This window comes from Stegostoma tigrinum, chromosome 2, assembly GCF_030684315.1.
Source record: "Stegostoma tigrinum isolate sSteTig4 chromosome 2, sSteTig4.hap1, whole genome shotgun sequence".
NCBI lineage: Eukaryota > Metazoa > Chordata > Chondrichthyes > Orectolobiformes > Stegostomatidae > Stegostoma > Stegostoma tigrinum.
The window spans coordinates 82,559,987-82,572,068 of NC_081355.1; the positions used below are offsets into that span (position 1 = coordinate 82,559,987).

At 44.9% G+C, this 12,082-nt stretch overlaps 1 protein-coding gene across 2 annotated transcripts in view; it reads left to right on the plus strand.

The window, feature by feature from the left end:
• The first annotated feature begins 732 nt into the window (after window positions 1-732).
• Window positions 733-12,082, plus strand: part of si:dkey-256h2.1 (uncharacterized protein LOC337520 homolog) — a 205,749-nt gene continuing 194,399 nt past the window's right edge. The window contains exon 1 of one of the 2 annotated variants that reach the window (XR_009447272.1): window positions 733-1,720. Coding sequence is in view for 1 of the 2 variants with exons in the window: in XM_048522441.2 (XP_048378398.2) it covers window positions 1,215-1,720 (506 nt within the window). In the remaining variant the exon portion in view is untranslated. The remainder of the gene's footprint in view (window positions 1,721-12,082) is intronic. The other variant, XM_048522441.2, reaches the window with a different exon arrangement.

The following is a 12,082-nucleotide window of genomic DNA, read 5'->3' on the forward strand; positions in this document are numbered from 1 at the left end:
ACAATCCTTAATCCAAAGCAGCTGTAAGGGAACATCTCCAACATCACATACAGTTCACATACAAATCACCAACTCTGGGCCAAAGCATGAAAACCCTGATCTAACAGCATTGGGTCAAGCACCAAAAACTCAATCGGTAATCAATGCTACCCCTGTCGGCAATGCCAGTTTGAATGAATGGATGCTTTATTGTCATATATATCTTGAAGATATAGTGGGAAGTGTTTTGTCACTACGATTTGGTGGCGTTTTGAGTTACACTAAGGATAGAAAGGAATTAAGTAAGAGGTCATGTTCTGTTCAAAATGGAGTCTCAAGCATGGCTTCCAGGCTTCTGCAAGGAGCCTGGAAGGTGTTCTGGTGCCCAAGGAGTCCCACTCCAGGAACAGCAATGTTGATGCCGATGCCCCAGCTCTGCTGCCGCTGCCTCGCTGACACCACCAAGCGTCCAGGTTCCAGACTTCTGTTCGCTTCGGGCACCGTTACCGCCAATAATTCAGATTTCGGGCCTACTGCTGCTAGGAGTCCCCGCTCCTGGCACCATTACCACCAGGAGTCCCGATCCACGCAGCTGCCACCCTGCTGAGACCACTCCGGCCTCGAAGAAGGAGGAGAAATGAAGAAGAAAAAGACTAAATGTATGTGGAGAAAAATGATGCTGTCAGCCCGGAGAGGACAGGCTTTGACCAGCCCAAAAACCACCCACCATGCCTGTGCTGTATTGAAGAAACTTCGAGAAGAACCAACCACACGTATCCTGAGAAACTTTCCTCAGAACTTTAGCCTAGTTGCTCCTTTTATTTCAGATTTCCTGTATTTTATTTTTCATTTGTTCCAAAGTCATGGTACAGTTGGCGAGAACAAATATTTCAGAATTGGTTACCAGCGCTAATGATTTACTTCAGAAGGCGGCTACTGCCCGAAAGGAATTGGCCTAGTTGCAAATGTGAATTCTTTGAAATGTTTCCTTGAACTTGACGCCGAATAGATAACAGGGACGGGAACATTCAGAACTGGTACATCACTTTGCACCACGTCCAACCAACCCGTTAGACAACGTGAGCACTACAAAAACAAAGTGGAGAAACCTCGATAAGCCTGTCGGACAGTTTCTGGTAATTCCCCAGTAAAGGGGGAAGTGAGAGGTTACAGGGTTCAGGCCGACACTTCAGTGACGGGGCGACGGCTTTGGGAGGCTCTGAGAGCGGGCACCGATGGGCTGGGGGTCGGTGCAGCTTCTCCTTCTCCTGGTCCTGATCCCCCCGGGGAGCCAGGCCGGGGCTCCACTGTCGGTGGGGTGCCTCAGCTGTGAGAAGCTGTGGCAGGTTAAAGAGCGGACCGTGTACGGCGACGACTCCGGCCTCCCGAGGCCTCGGGTTAGCGCCGACGAGCTGGGCTCTGGGGCCACGCCGCCGCTCGAAGCGGGCTCCCGCCTGGGCCTGAAGCCCGGCATGGCCGCCCCTCCCTTCGTCCTGGAAACCCTGAACGGAACGCTAAGCTACCCGGCCGTGCCGGAGCAGCCGGGACTCTCCTTCATCTTCCAGGCGTTCACCAACAAGTCCGGCTTCCTCGAATGTCTCTGGAGCTCAACGGCGTCTCTGGCCGCCCTGGTCGACGGTCTGCCCGCTCACACCCACTTAGTCTTCATGTCCTTCGACGACTCGGCCCCCGGGGATGTCAGGTGGATGAAGCATCAGCTTATCCCCGTGATGGAGGCAAGGTAACTACCTCCAGAGGGCCAGACACTGGCTGGAGGAGGCTGAGGGAGGGTCCAGACACTGGCCGGGAAAAGGGGGAGGGTCTAGACATTGGTTCGAGCTGAGGGTCTATCCAGTCATCCCTTCCCACTGAATGCCTCTTCCCTCCCCCATGTAGACGCATAATGAGGACAGTAACTTGCATGGGAGGGTACGGTGGCACAATGGCAATGTCCCTGTGCTGACAATGTGGAGGTAACAACGGGGAAATATAGAAACAGTGGAAGATCTGACTCAGTACTTAGTCTTCTTCAGTGGAAGACACCAGTAGCATACCAGAACTTAAGGAGAGTTCGGGAAGACTGCAGTGGCCATCGCGAAGGTGAAAATGTGAGGGAAGCTGAAAGGTCTGAAGGTGGATAATACACTCAGATCAAATGGACCACATCCCAGTGTTCTAAAGGAGAATGGTGAGGAGGTTGTGGAGGCATTGGTGGTGATCTTTCAGGAATCACTGAAGTCAGGGAGGGTCCCAGAGGACTGGAAAATGGCAAATGTAATTAAGAAAGGAGGGAGGTAGAAGTCAGCAAATCATAGACCACTTAGCCTGACCTCAGTCATTAGTAAGATTTTACAGTCCATGATTAAGGATGAGATTATGGAGTATTTGGAAGTACATGATAAAATAGAGCTGAGCCAACACCACTTCATCAAGGGGCAGTCATACCTGACAAGTCTATTAGAATTCTTTAAAGAGGTAATGAGCTAAGTAGACAAAGTACAGCCACTGGATATCAGTTATTTGGATTTCCAGATGGCCTTGACAAGGTGCAGGAGGCTATTAAATAAGATAAAAGCCCATGGTGTTAGGCGCAAGGTACTGGCATGGATAGATGATTGACTGGTTGACAGAAGGTAAGAAGTGGGGAGTTTTAAAAATTCATTCACAAGTGAGGACGTTGCTGTCTTGGCCTGAATTTTTTGCCTATCCCTAATTACCCAGAGGGCAATTTATGAGCCAACTACATTGCTGTAGGTTTGGAGTCACATGTTGGCCAGATGGAAGGCAGGACAGTTTCCTTCCCTAGGGTGCATTAGTGAACCAGATGGTTCCAACAATCCATAGACTGTTAAGTCCAGATTTTTTGTTGAATTCAAATTCACTATCTGCCATGGCAGGATTCGAATGCGAGTCCCCAAGCAATTACCTGGATCTCTGTATTAACAGTATTAGAATAATTCTGTTAGTCTGTCACCACCTCCTGAGACCACAATGGGGATAAAGGAGTCCCTTTCAGGATGGCAGCTGGTGCCTAGTGGAGTTCCGTTGGGGTCAGTGCTGGGGCCACAACTATTCACATTAAACATTACTGCTAACTCTGTGGATGACGCAAAAGTTGGTTTAGGGACAGGTACTGTTGAGGAAGCGGGGAGCTGCTGAAGGACTTTGATAGTCTAGGAGAGTGGACAAACGAGTGGCAGGTAGAATTCAACGTGGGAAAGTGCGAGGTTTTGACTTTGATAGGAGGAGTAGAGGTGCAGGCTAGTTAGCTTGCTTAGGCAGATAGCTGGCTTGTGATGCACAGCAATATGAACAGCTTGTGTTCGATTCCCGCACTGGCTGAGTTTACCATGAAGGACTTAGCTTCTCAACCTCTTGGTGGCCCTCGGGTTAAACCACCACAAGTTATCTCTCTAATGAGGAAAATAGCTCTATTGACAAACAGGTCTACAGCAACGTCCAGTCCCTGTACACCTGCATTCCGCATGGAGATGGCCTCAAGGCCCTCCGCTTCTTCCTGTCCCGCAGGCCCGACCAGTCCCCCTCCACCGACACTCTCATCCGCCTAGCTGAACTCGTCCTCACACTCAACAACTTCTCTTTTGACTCCTCCCACTTCCTACAGACTAAGGGGGTGGCCATGGGCACCCGCATGGGCCCCAGCTATGCCTGCCTCTTTGTAGGTTACGTGGAACAGTCCTTCTTCCGCACCTACACAGGCCCCAAACCCCACCTCTTCCTCCGGTACATTGATGACTGTATCGGCGCCGCCCCTTGCTCCCCAGAGGAGCTCGAACAGTTCATCCACTTCACCAACACCTTCCACCCCAACCTTCAGTTCACCTGGGCCATCTCCAGCACATCCCTCACCTTCCTGGACCTCTCAGTCTCCATCTCAGGCAACCAGCTTGTAACTGATGTCCATTTCAAGCCCACCGACTCCCACAGCTACCTAGAATACACCTCCTCCCACCCACCCTCCTGCAAAAATTCCATCCCCTATTCCCAATTCCTCCGCCTCCGCCGCATCTGCTCCCACGATAAGACATTCCACTCCCGCACATCCCAGATGTCCAAGTTCTTTAAGGACCGCAACTTTCCCCCCACAGTGATCGAGAACGCCCTTGACCGCATCTCCCGTATTTCCCGCAACACATCCCTCACACCCCGCCCCCACCACAACCGCCCTAAGAGGATCCCCCTCGTTCTCACACACCACCCTACCAACCTCCGGATACAACACATCATCCTCCGACACTTCCGCCATTTACAATCCATCCCCTCCCCTGTCTGCTTTCCGGAGAGACCACTCTCTCCGTGACTCCCTTGTTCGCTCCACACTCCCTCCAACCCCACCACACCCGGCACTTTCCCCTGCAACCGCAGGAAATGCTACACTTGTCCCCACACCTCCTCCCTCACCCCTATCGCAGGTCCCAAGATGACATTCCACATTAAGCAGAGGTTCACCTGCACATCTGCCAATGTGGTATACTGCATCCATTGTACCCGATGCGGCTTCCTCTACATTGGGGAAACCAAGCGGAGGCTTGGAGTCCGCTTTGCAGAACACCTCCGCTCAGTTCGCAACAAACAACTGCACCTCCCAGTCGCAAACCATTTCCACTCCCCCTCCCATTCTCTAGATGACATGTCCATCATGGGCCTCCTGCAGTGCCACAATGATGCCACCCGAAGGTTGCAGGAACAGCAACTCATATTCCGCCTGGGAACCCTGCAGCCATATGGTATCAATGTGGACTTCACCAGTTTCAAAATCTCCCCTTCCCCTACTGCATCCCTGAACCAGCCTAGTTCGTCCCCTCCCCCCACTGCACCACACAACCAGCCCAGCTCTTCCCCCCCACCCACTGCATCCCAAAACCAGTCCAACCTGTCTCTGCCTCCCTAACCCGTTCTTCCTCTCACCCATCCCTTCCTCCCACACCAAGCCGCACCCCCAGCTACCTACTAACCTCATCCCACCTCCTTGACCTGTCCGTCTTCCCTGGACTGACCTATCCCCTCCCCACCTCCCCACCTATACTCTCTCCACCTATCTTCTTTACTCTCCATCTTCGGTCTGCCTCCCCCTCTCTCCCTATTTATTCCAGCTCCCTCTCCCCATCCCCCTCTCTGATGAAGTGTCTAGGCCCGAAACGTCAGCTTTTGTGCTCCTGAGATGCTGCTTGGCCTGCTGTGTTCATCCAGCCTCACATTTTATTATCTTGGAATTCTCCAGCATCTGCAGTTCCCATTATCTCAGGTCTACAGCAACTTTGCCTTTGAGGGGCATCTGTGACACTGTGGTTGTATTCTTACCTTTGAGCCAGAAGGCCTGGTTCAAGTCTGTCTTCTCCAAGGAGTGAAGCAGCATCTATGAACTTGTTGATTCAGAAAACGGCTACAACTAGATGGACAGGTGATTTGAAAAGAATCACAGATCGATAAATCTGCTTCGCACTATCACCAGTTTTACCTGGATATGTTTTATATGAGTGTAACATTGGATATTTGGGTTTTTACTTTCCAGAATTGTCCGCTCAAAGTCAATTTGTTACTCTTTTGGTGCTTGCATCTGTGTGGAGGGCTGTCTAAACAACTTGTGATTTATTAAGGTATTCAGAAACAATGATAGGTAAAAATGAAAATGTGTTGTACAAACTGGATTCATTTATTTCTCATGAATGAATAACTAAATTAGTTATGTTATCACTTGAATGTATTACAGTGGCAGTTTTTAAGAGATAATAGCTTGAATTATTTGGTCTTGTTCTTAGCTAAACGTAGAATATACAACTTGATTGTTTGGTGGACGTATAAATGGAAGGTGATTTTTGTCTATTACCTACAGGTTATGAAAATAATCAAAAAATATGTAAAATTATCAGCAAAGGAACAAAAGGGTTTTAAAATGTTGCTATCAGTCAGTTTGTATTGTTATTATGACTACTGTATTATTTTTGTGATCTTGTTTCACGAGACAAATTGGATAGTGGCTGCCATCTTTCTGAGCTATGGCTATATATTGATATGGATAGATAGATAGAATTGATATGCTTGTGTTAAGTATTTCATTTCTGTGGTCTCAAGTGTGTTGCATCTTACTGATTAGAAATTAAACAGTGCTTGGCTAACAAGCCATACACAGCACAATACATCGCTTTGCAATATAATGTTCAATAATTAATTCTTTGCAGTTCTCAGTGTTAAAATCTAGCAAACTGAAGCCTTGGAGCAGTTTTTGTATCACATTACAACTTATTTCATTATGTCACACCAGTGGGAAAATATTTGCCTTATCCAAAGAATAATGTTACTTGCAGACTATGAATAATTGCGTTCATTTACATTCATCAGCAACTTTGCCATGAGGTTCCAACCTCTACTTAGATAGGGTTCATGTGATCAGTAGAACTTGTCTCTGAATTTGTAGTCAGCAATGGGTCTGTCAGCTGCTGGTTGAAACACCTGGTGTCAACCTGATTAGTTGAATTTGCTTTCCACCCTGAAGATTCTAGGTTCAAGCATCCACCAACTCTGTATATAATATAGGCTGACATTTGGCACAGTAATGAAGAAAGTGGTGGGCAGAGTTATGCTGAAACAAAATGTTGATGAACTTGAACTTATCACTCTGAAGCCACTGCCTTTTTCTACCAATCTTAGATTTGCTTGAAATAGAGTATGTGCACTGTGGTCAGTGACCATTGAAAGTCAGAGTTACTGACTTGAATCAAATAACTTTACTTCTGTGAATGTCTCAAAAGTTTTGTTAACAATGATTGTATTCACTAAGGTTTAAGAATAGATTATAACCTGATGCAATAAACAATGAGACCTGCCATTTCTATCTGCATGAGTTCTTTCCCCTACTATTTTGGTGTTTAACTTCAAGGACATTGGATGGAATAAGTAGCTGGAGTATACATAATAAGTAATGGCTAACAGAAAAATGTGGATTTTAGGTGGTTATTGGTAGAGGTGTTATTTATCCTGTGAATATTCTAATTCTTATTCAGATACAATGTTTGTTGGATCATGCATGGGTTTTCTTTTGAGCTATCTACTGATATCTATGGGGAGGTTATTTTGTCGTCATGTCCCAGCAGCACATCCTTGTGTGAAGTGTACATAGGTAATGCCTGTTCAGAAATTAGGAATAGGAGTAAACCATTCAACTCCTTAAGCCCGTTCTGCTAAGCACTAATCTTGTGGCTGAACTGTATTTTAACTCCAACCAACCACGTTGGGTTCCATATCTTGCAAACCTGGGACTAGCAAACACCTATTGATCTCAGCTTTTAAAGTTATTATTTGGATGAAAACCTACAATGTTTTAAGGAAAGGAGTTCCAGATTTCTACCAATCTTTACGTGAAGATAGGTTTCCTAACTTTTCTTGGGACCATAATCTCATTTCGTCTATTGCGTGCATTCTGGCTCTCTGTAATGTAATTTAGTCAGTCCCATATCTTCATCCTACCCCCATGACCATGCAAGCCCTTCTTGTAATTTCCTTTGGAAAATTGATTTGATTGTTTCAAACACCCTTGAAAGCCTGGCTGAATTTTTAATGTTGTGTCCCTTTGTATCTTGTGTTCTTTAAATGGCTGTAAACATTGTACTCCTTTGTCTTGATCAATAGTTTTCTTATCACAGTCCGGATACTCCAATGGCCACGTGTTGTTGAAGCACGGTAGACTCCACTTTCACACTGAGACTGTGTGGAATTCCTAACATAGCAGACTCCGAAGAAATTTCCTATGAAATTGAAAATTCCAGTGAGCAAATTCCTGGAATCTTCTGAAAATGCCTGTCAAAGTCAAAAATTTCCAAGAGTTCCCGCTCACTTAAGATTACTGTTGACCAGGAAAAGTTGGAGGATGAAAACCCTCTCCGACTCCTCGATAACGATTAAACTGACAAACCACTGACACCTCAACTACATCCAACCCTCGACCTCTGACACCCCAGATCTGACACTCCCTTCCCCTGACATGAAATCCCCACCCCTTTCATCAACTGGCATCCTGCTGTCCTATCCCTTACCTTCATTTACCTGACATAATTTCACAGTTACTGTTGAAGTACCTGGCTGCACTGATTCACATTTAAATCACTGAACATTGCACACTTACTGCTCCAAAACTGGATCTGGTTTTGGTGATGATTCTTTCCCCTGCCTGCAAGGATTCCTGGACAGGCCTCCCATGTTTCCTAGCAGGAGACTCCTGTCCTTGAATTTTCCAGAACAGAGCTCATTTGAATATGTCTGCATTTTGTTTTGTCTGAACCGGCATGGAAATAGGATTTCTGACCATGAATGAAATTTCTGGGCCATCAGTTCACTATCAGATATTAAGGTTTACTTTTTCAAGATTAAATTATACTTATTCTAGCAGGTGCCGCTATTCCCATAATAATTGTCTCTATGGAACAAACATGCACTAATTCTGGACAAAGTGAAGTTGCTTGTTTATTTTAATTGACTACATGATAATATCTCTGAATTAGTACTGTTGCAGCAGCATTATCCTAATTACTGTAACTAATCAGTTGCTAGGTTAAACATTCAGCATGAAATGCACTATGCAGTTAATCAAATTTCTTTTTTGAGAATTTCATTTTTTTTGTCTGGATATTTGTTGTAAAGTTTCATGAATTAGACTTCTGACATTTGTACACATTCAACACATTCATGCTCGTACTCGTTTTCGATTTGCTTCTGCTCTTACCACACTGTAGGGATTCAATTTATCGTAAACTTCTACTGATCTGCCTTGTTATGTTTTTGGTGGTCAGTGTCTGATTTATGTAGCAAAGGAGAATGGACTGTTTGTTCTCATTTAGATCTCACCTTGCCCGGGAAAGGAGATTGTTTCAAAATGCAGACACGTTCAAATGAGCTCTGTTCTGGAAATTCACGGACAGGAGTCTCCTGTTAGGAAATGCGGGAGGCCTGTCTAAGAATCCTTGCAGGTAGGGAACGGAATCATCATCAAAACCAGATCCAGTTTTGGAGCAATAAGTGTGCAATGTTCAGTGATTTAAATGTGAATCAGTGCAGCCAGGTACTTGTTTCCCCTAAATATAGATCATAGAATCCCTACAGCATGGAAACAGGCCCTTTGGCCCAACAAGTCCGCACTGACCCATTGCCCTATAACCCACCAAATCTACACACCCCTGAACACCACGGACAATTTAGCACAGCCAATCCACCTAATCCTGCACATCTTTGGACTGTGGGAGAAAACCAAAGCACCCAGAGGACACCCATGCAGATGCAGGGAGAATGTGCAAACTCCACATAGACAGCCGCCCAGCAATGGAATCGAATCCAGGTCCCTGGCACTGTGAGGCAGCAATGCTAACCACTGAGCCACAATGCCACCCATATGCTGGTCTTTACAATAAAGGCAAGTTAATTGGTCCTCTTCGGGCATTTTATAGTAGATATTTATGACTTAATTAGGGACGAATTTCATTTTGGGTGTTAAAGCAAATTGTCCGACAATCCATTGTACACTGTTTATACTCTACCTGATATAGTTTTTTCATGCAGATAATGGGAGTGTTGAGAGGTGTGTTGAACAGTCTGATACACTAATGCCTCGTTTATAACATTGCCTGAGATTCATTTTATTTTAAAGTACTGATCCCCACCTCAACTTTGAACACACAGCAGTGCAAAACCTTAAACAGGGCTGTTACCTGGCGTACAGTATGAAAATGCTCTTGAGAGGTATCTTTGCATTACACCTTGGAGGCAGGAGTGAGCCTGAATTTCAGACACCATGCAGCAAGGAGGGGGAAAGTTACATAGATGCTTTGTTCCAGAAGGCATACATGCCCCATGTGCTAAGTACATAGGATTTAATCCCTGTTCAGGAACTGAAGGGTATGACTGTGAATGAGGCAGGTCTGGGGAAGATAGCACTGAAGGAGCTTCAACTATTGCAAGTGGGTAAGGTGGGTAAAAAGACTTACGAGATACTGGGCTTTATTAGTCAAGGCATTCAATACAAGTGCAAGGAGATAATGATGGGCAATAGTGTAGGTTAGATGGGTTTGAGATCGGTATGACAGGTCGGCACAACATCGAGGGCCGAAGGACCTGTACTGTGCTGTAATGTTCTATGTTCTATGTTAACGGATAACATTAGTTAGTCCACAGTTGCAGTACTGTCTGTGGTTTTGCTTATCATACTATAAGAAGGATGTGACTGCACTAGAGAGGGTGCAGATTAGATTCACCAGGATGTTGCCTGCGCTGGAACGATTAAGCTATGAGGAGAGACGAGATAGGCTAGGGTTGATTTCCTTAGAGCAGAAAAGGGTGAGGGAGGATCTGATAGAGATATGCAAAGTCTGAGTGCATAGGTAGGGAGAAACATTTCCCCTGAGTAGAGGGGTCAACAACCAGGGGACACAGTTGTAAGGGAAGAGGCAGGATGTTTAGCGGGATTAGAGGAAAATTCCTTTCACCCAGAGGGTTGTGACTAACTGGAACTCACTGCCTAAAAGGGTGTTAGTGAAAGAAACCCTCAAAACATTTAAATTGTATGAGTACTTGAAGTGACATAGCATGCAAGGCTACCAACCAAGTGTTAGAAAATAGGATTACAACAGGTGGGATGATTGACTGGTAAGGGCATGATTTCATGTCTGTCCGAAAACATGTCTGTTTGCATGCTGGAAAAATTCCATGAATCTATGCAATGTCCAAATGGTCTGTGGATCTTACAGTTTATGTGGATGAAGGTATGAACAATGAGCAAACTGATCATAACACTGTGTTGCAGGAAACCTTCAATAGGGGAGTGGAGGGGTAGCTAAATGAAGTTTAATTTAAAGGGGGAACAGTGTACTCAGAAAATGATATAAGTTCTCTCAGTTGAAATTGACAGTTCCAAAGGGCACATTGCTGGCCTGGTGCCAGGATTAAGAATATTTTCCTGGGACTGGGGAGAACTTGGAAAGATATAGTTGTTATGGTCCATTAAAGACATCAGGAGTTATGGGGAGAAAGCGGAAATATGCCATTGGGATAGAGGATCTGCATTTGAGGCAGTTCCTTAAGTCAGTATATTCCAGAACCAGAGACCAGGCTACTTTGGACCAGCAAAGTTAATGAGACAAGATTGATTAGGGATATCATAAAAAATGATCTTGTGGTGATCATAACATGTAGAATTTCTCAATCTGTTCAGATGATAAATGTTTGGGAAGAAACTAATGTTTAAAATAAAGACAATTGGAAAAACAATCACTTACAAGTTCCACTACAAGCCACACACCAATCTGATTTGGAACTATATCACCTTTACTTCCTTGATGTTGGGTCAAAATCCTGGAACTCCATTTTTTACAGCACTGTGGGCATCTACAGTTGCATCACCTTCAATGGTTGAAGAAGATAGCTCACCACTCAGTGGCAGTTAGGCATGGGAAATAAATGCTGGCCTTGCTAGCAAAGTCCACATCCCATGAGTGAATAATGTTTTAAAAATTGCAAGAGCATGAAAACAAAGTTGTCTAAAGTACAATAAGTAAACAGATTAAAAGGTAGAGAAATAATGGCAGAATTTTTAAGAAGATATTTCATGACTCTTAATACATTCCATTGAGGAGGAAAGGCTCAATCAGAAGTCTGCATGATCCATGACTGACCAAGGGTGTTATCAAATTGAGAGAAAAGAAGTATGACAATGCAAAACTTAGTCGTAGACCAGAAGGTTAGGCAAGTTTATGAAGCCATCAAAGGATGACAAAAGAGAGGGAGAAACCGGACTATGAAGGAAAAGTAAGAAATATAAAACAGATCGTAAAACTTCTACAAGTACGAGCATTGGTTCCTTCGAATGTGAGACGAAGGAATTAATAAAAAGAAATAATGAAATGGACATGTACTTTGTTTCTCTCCTTATATGAGAGGACACAAAGAGCAGCCAAGAATAGTGGAAAATAAAGAGACAAAAGGGAGGTAATACCTTAAAAATAGCCATCAAAAGAGACCTAAAAGGCAACTTTTTCATGCACATGGTGGTGAGTATGGAATGAGCTGCCAGAGGAAGTGGTGGAGGCTGGTACAGTTGCAA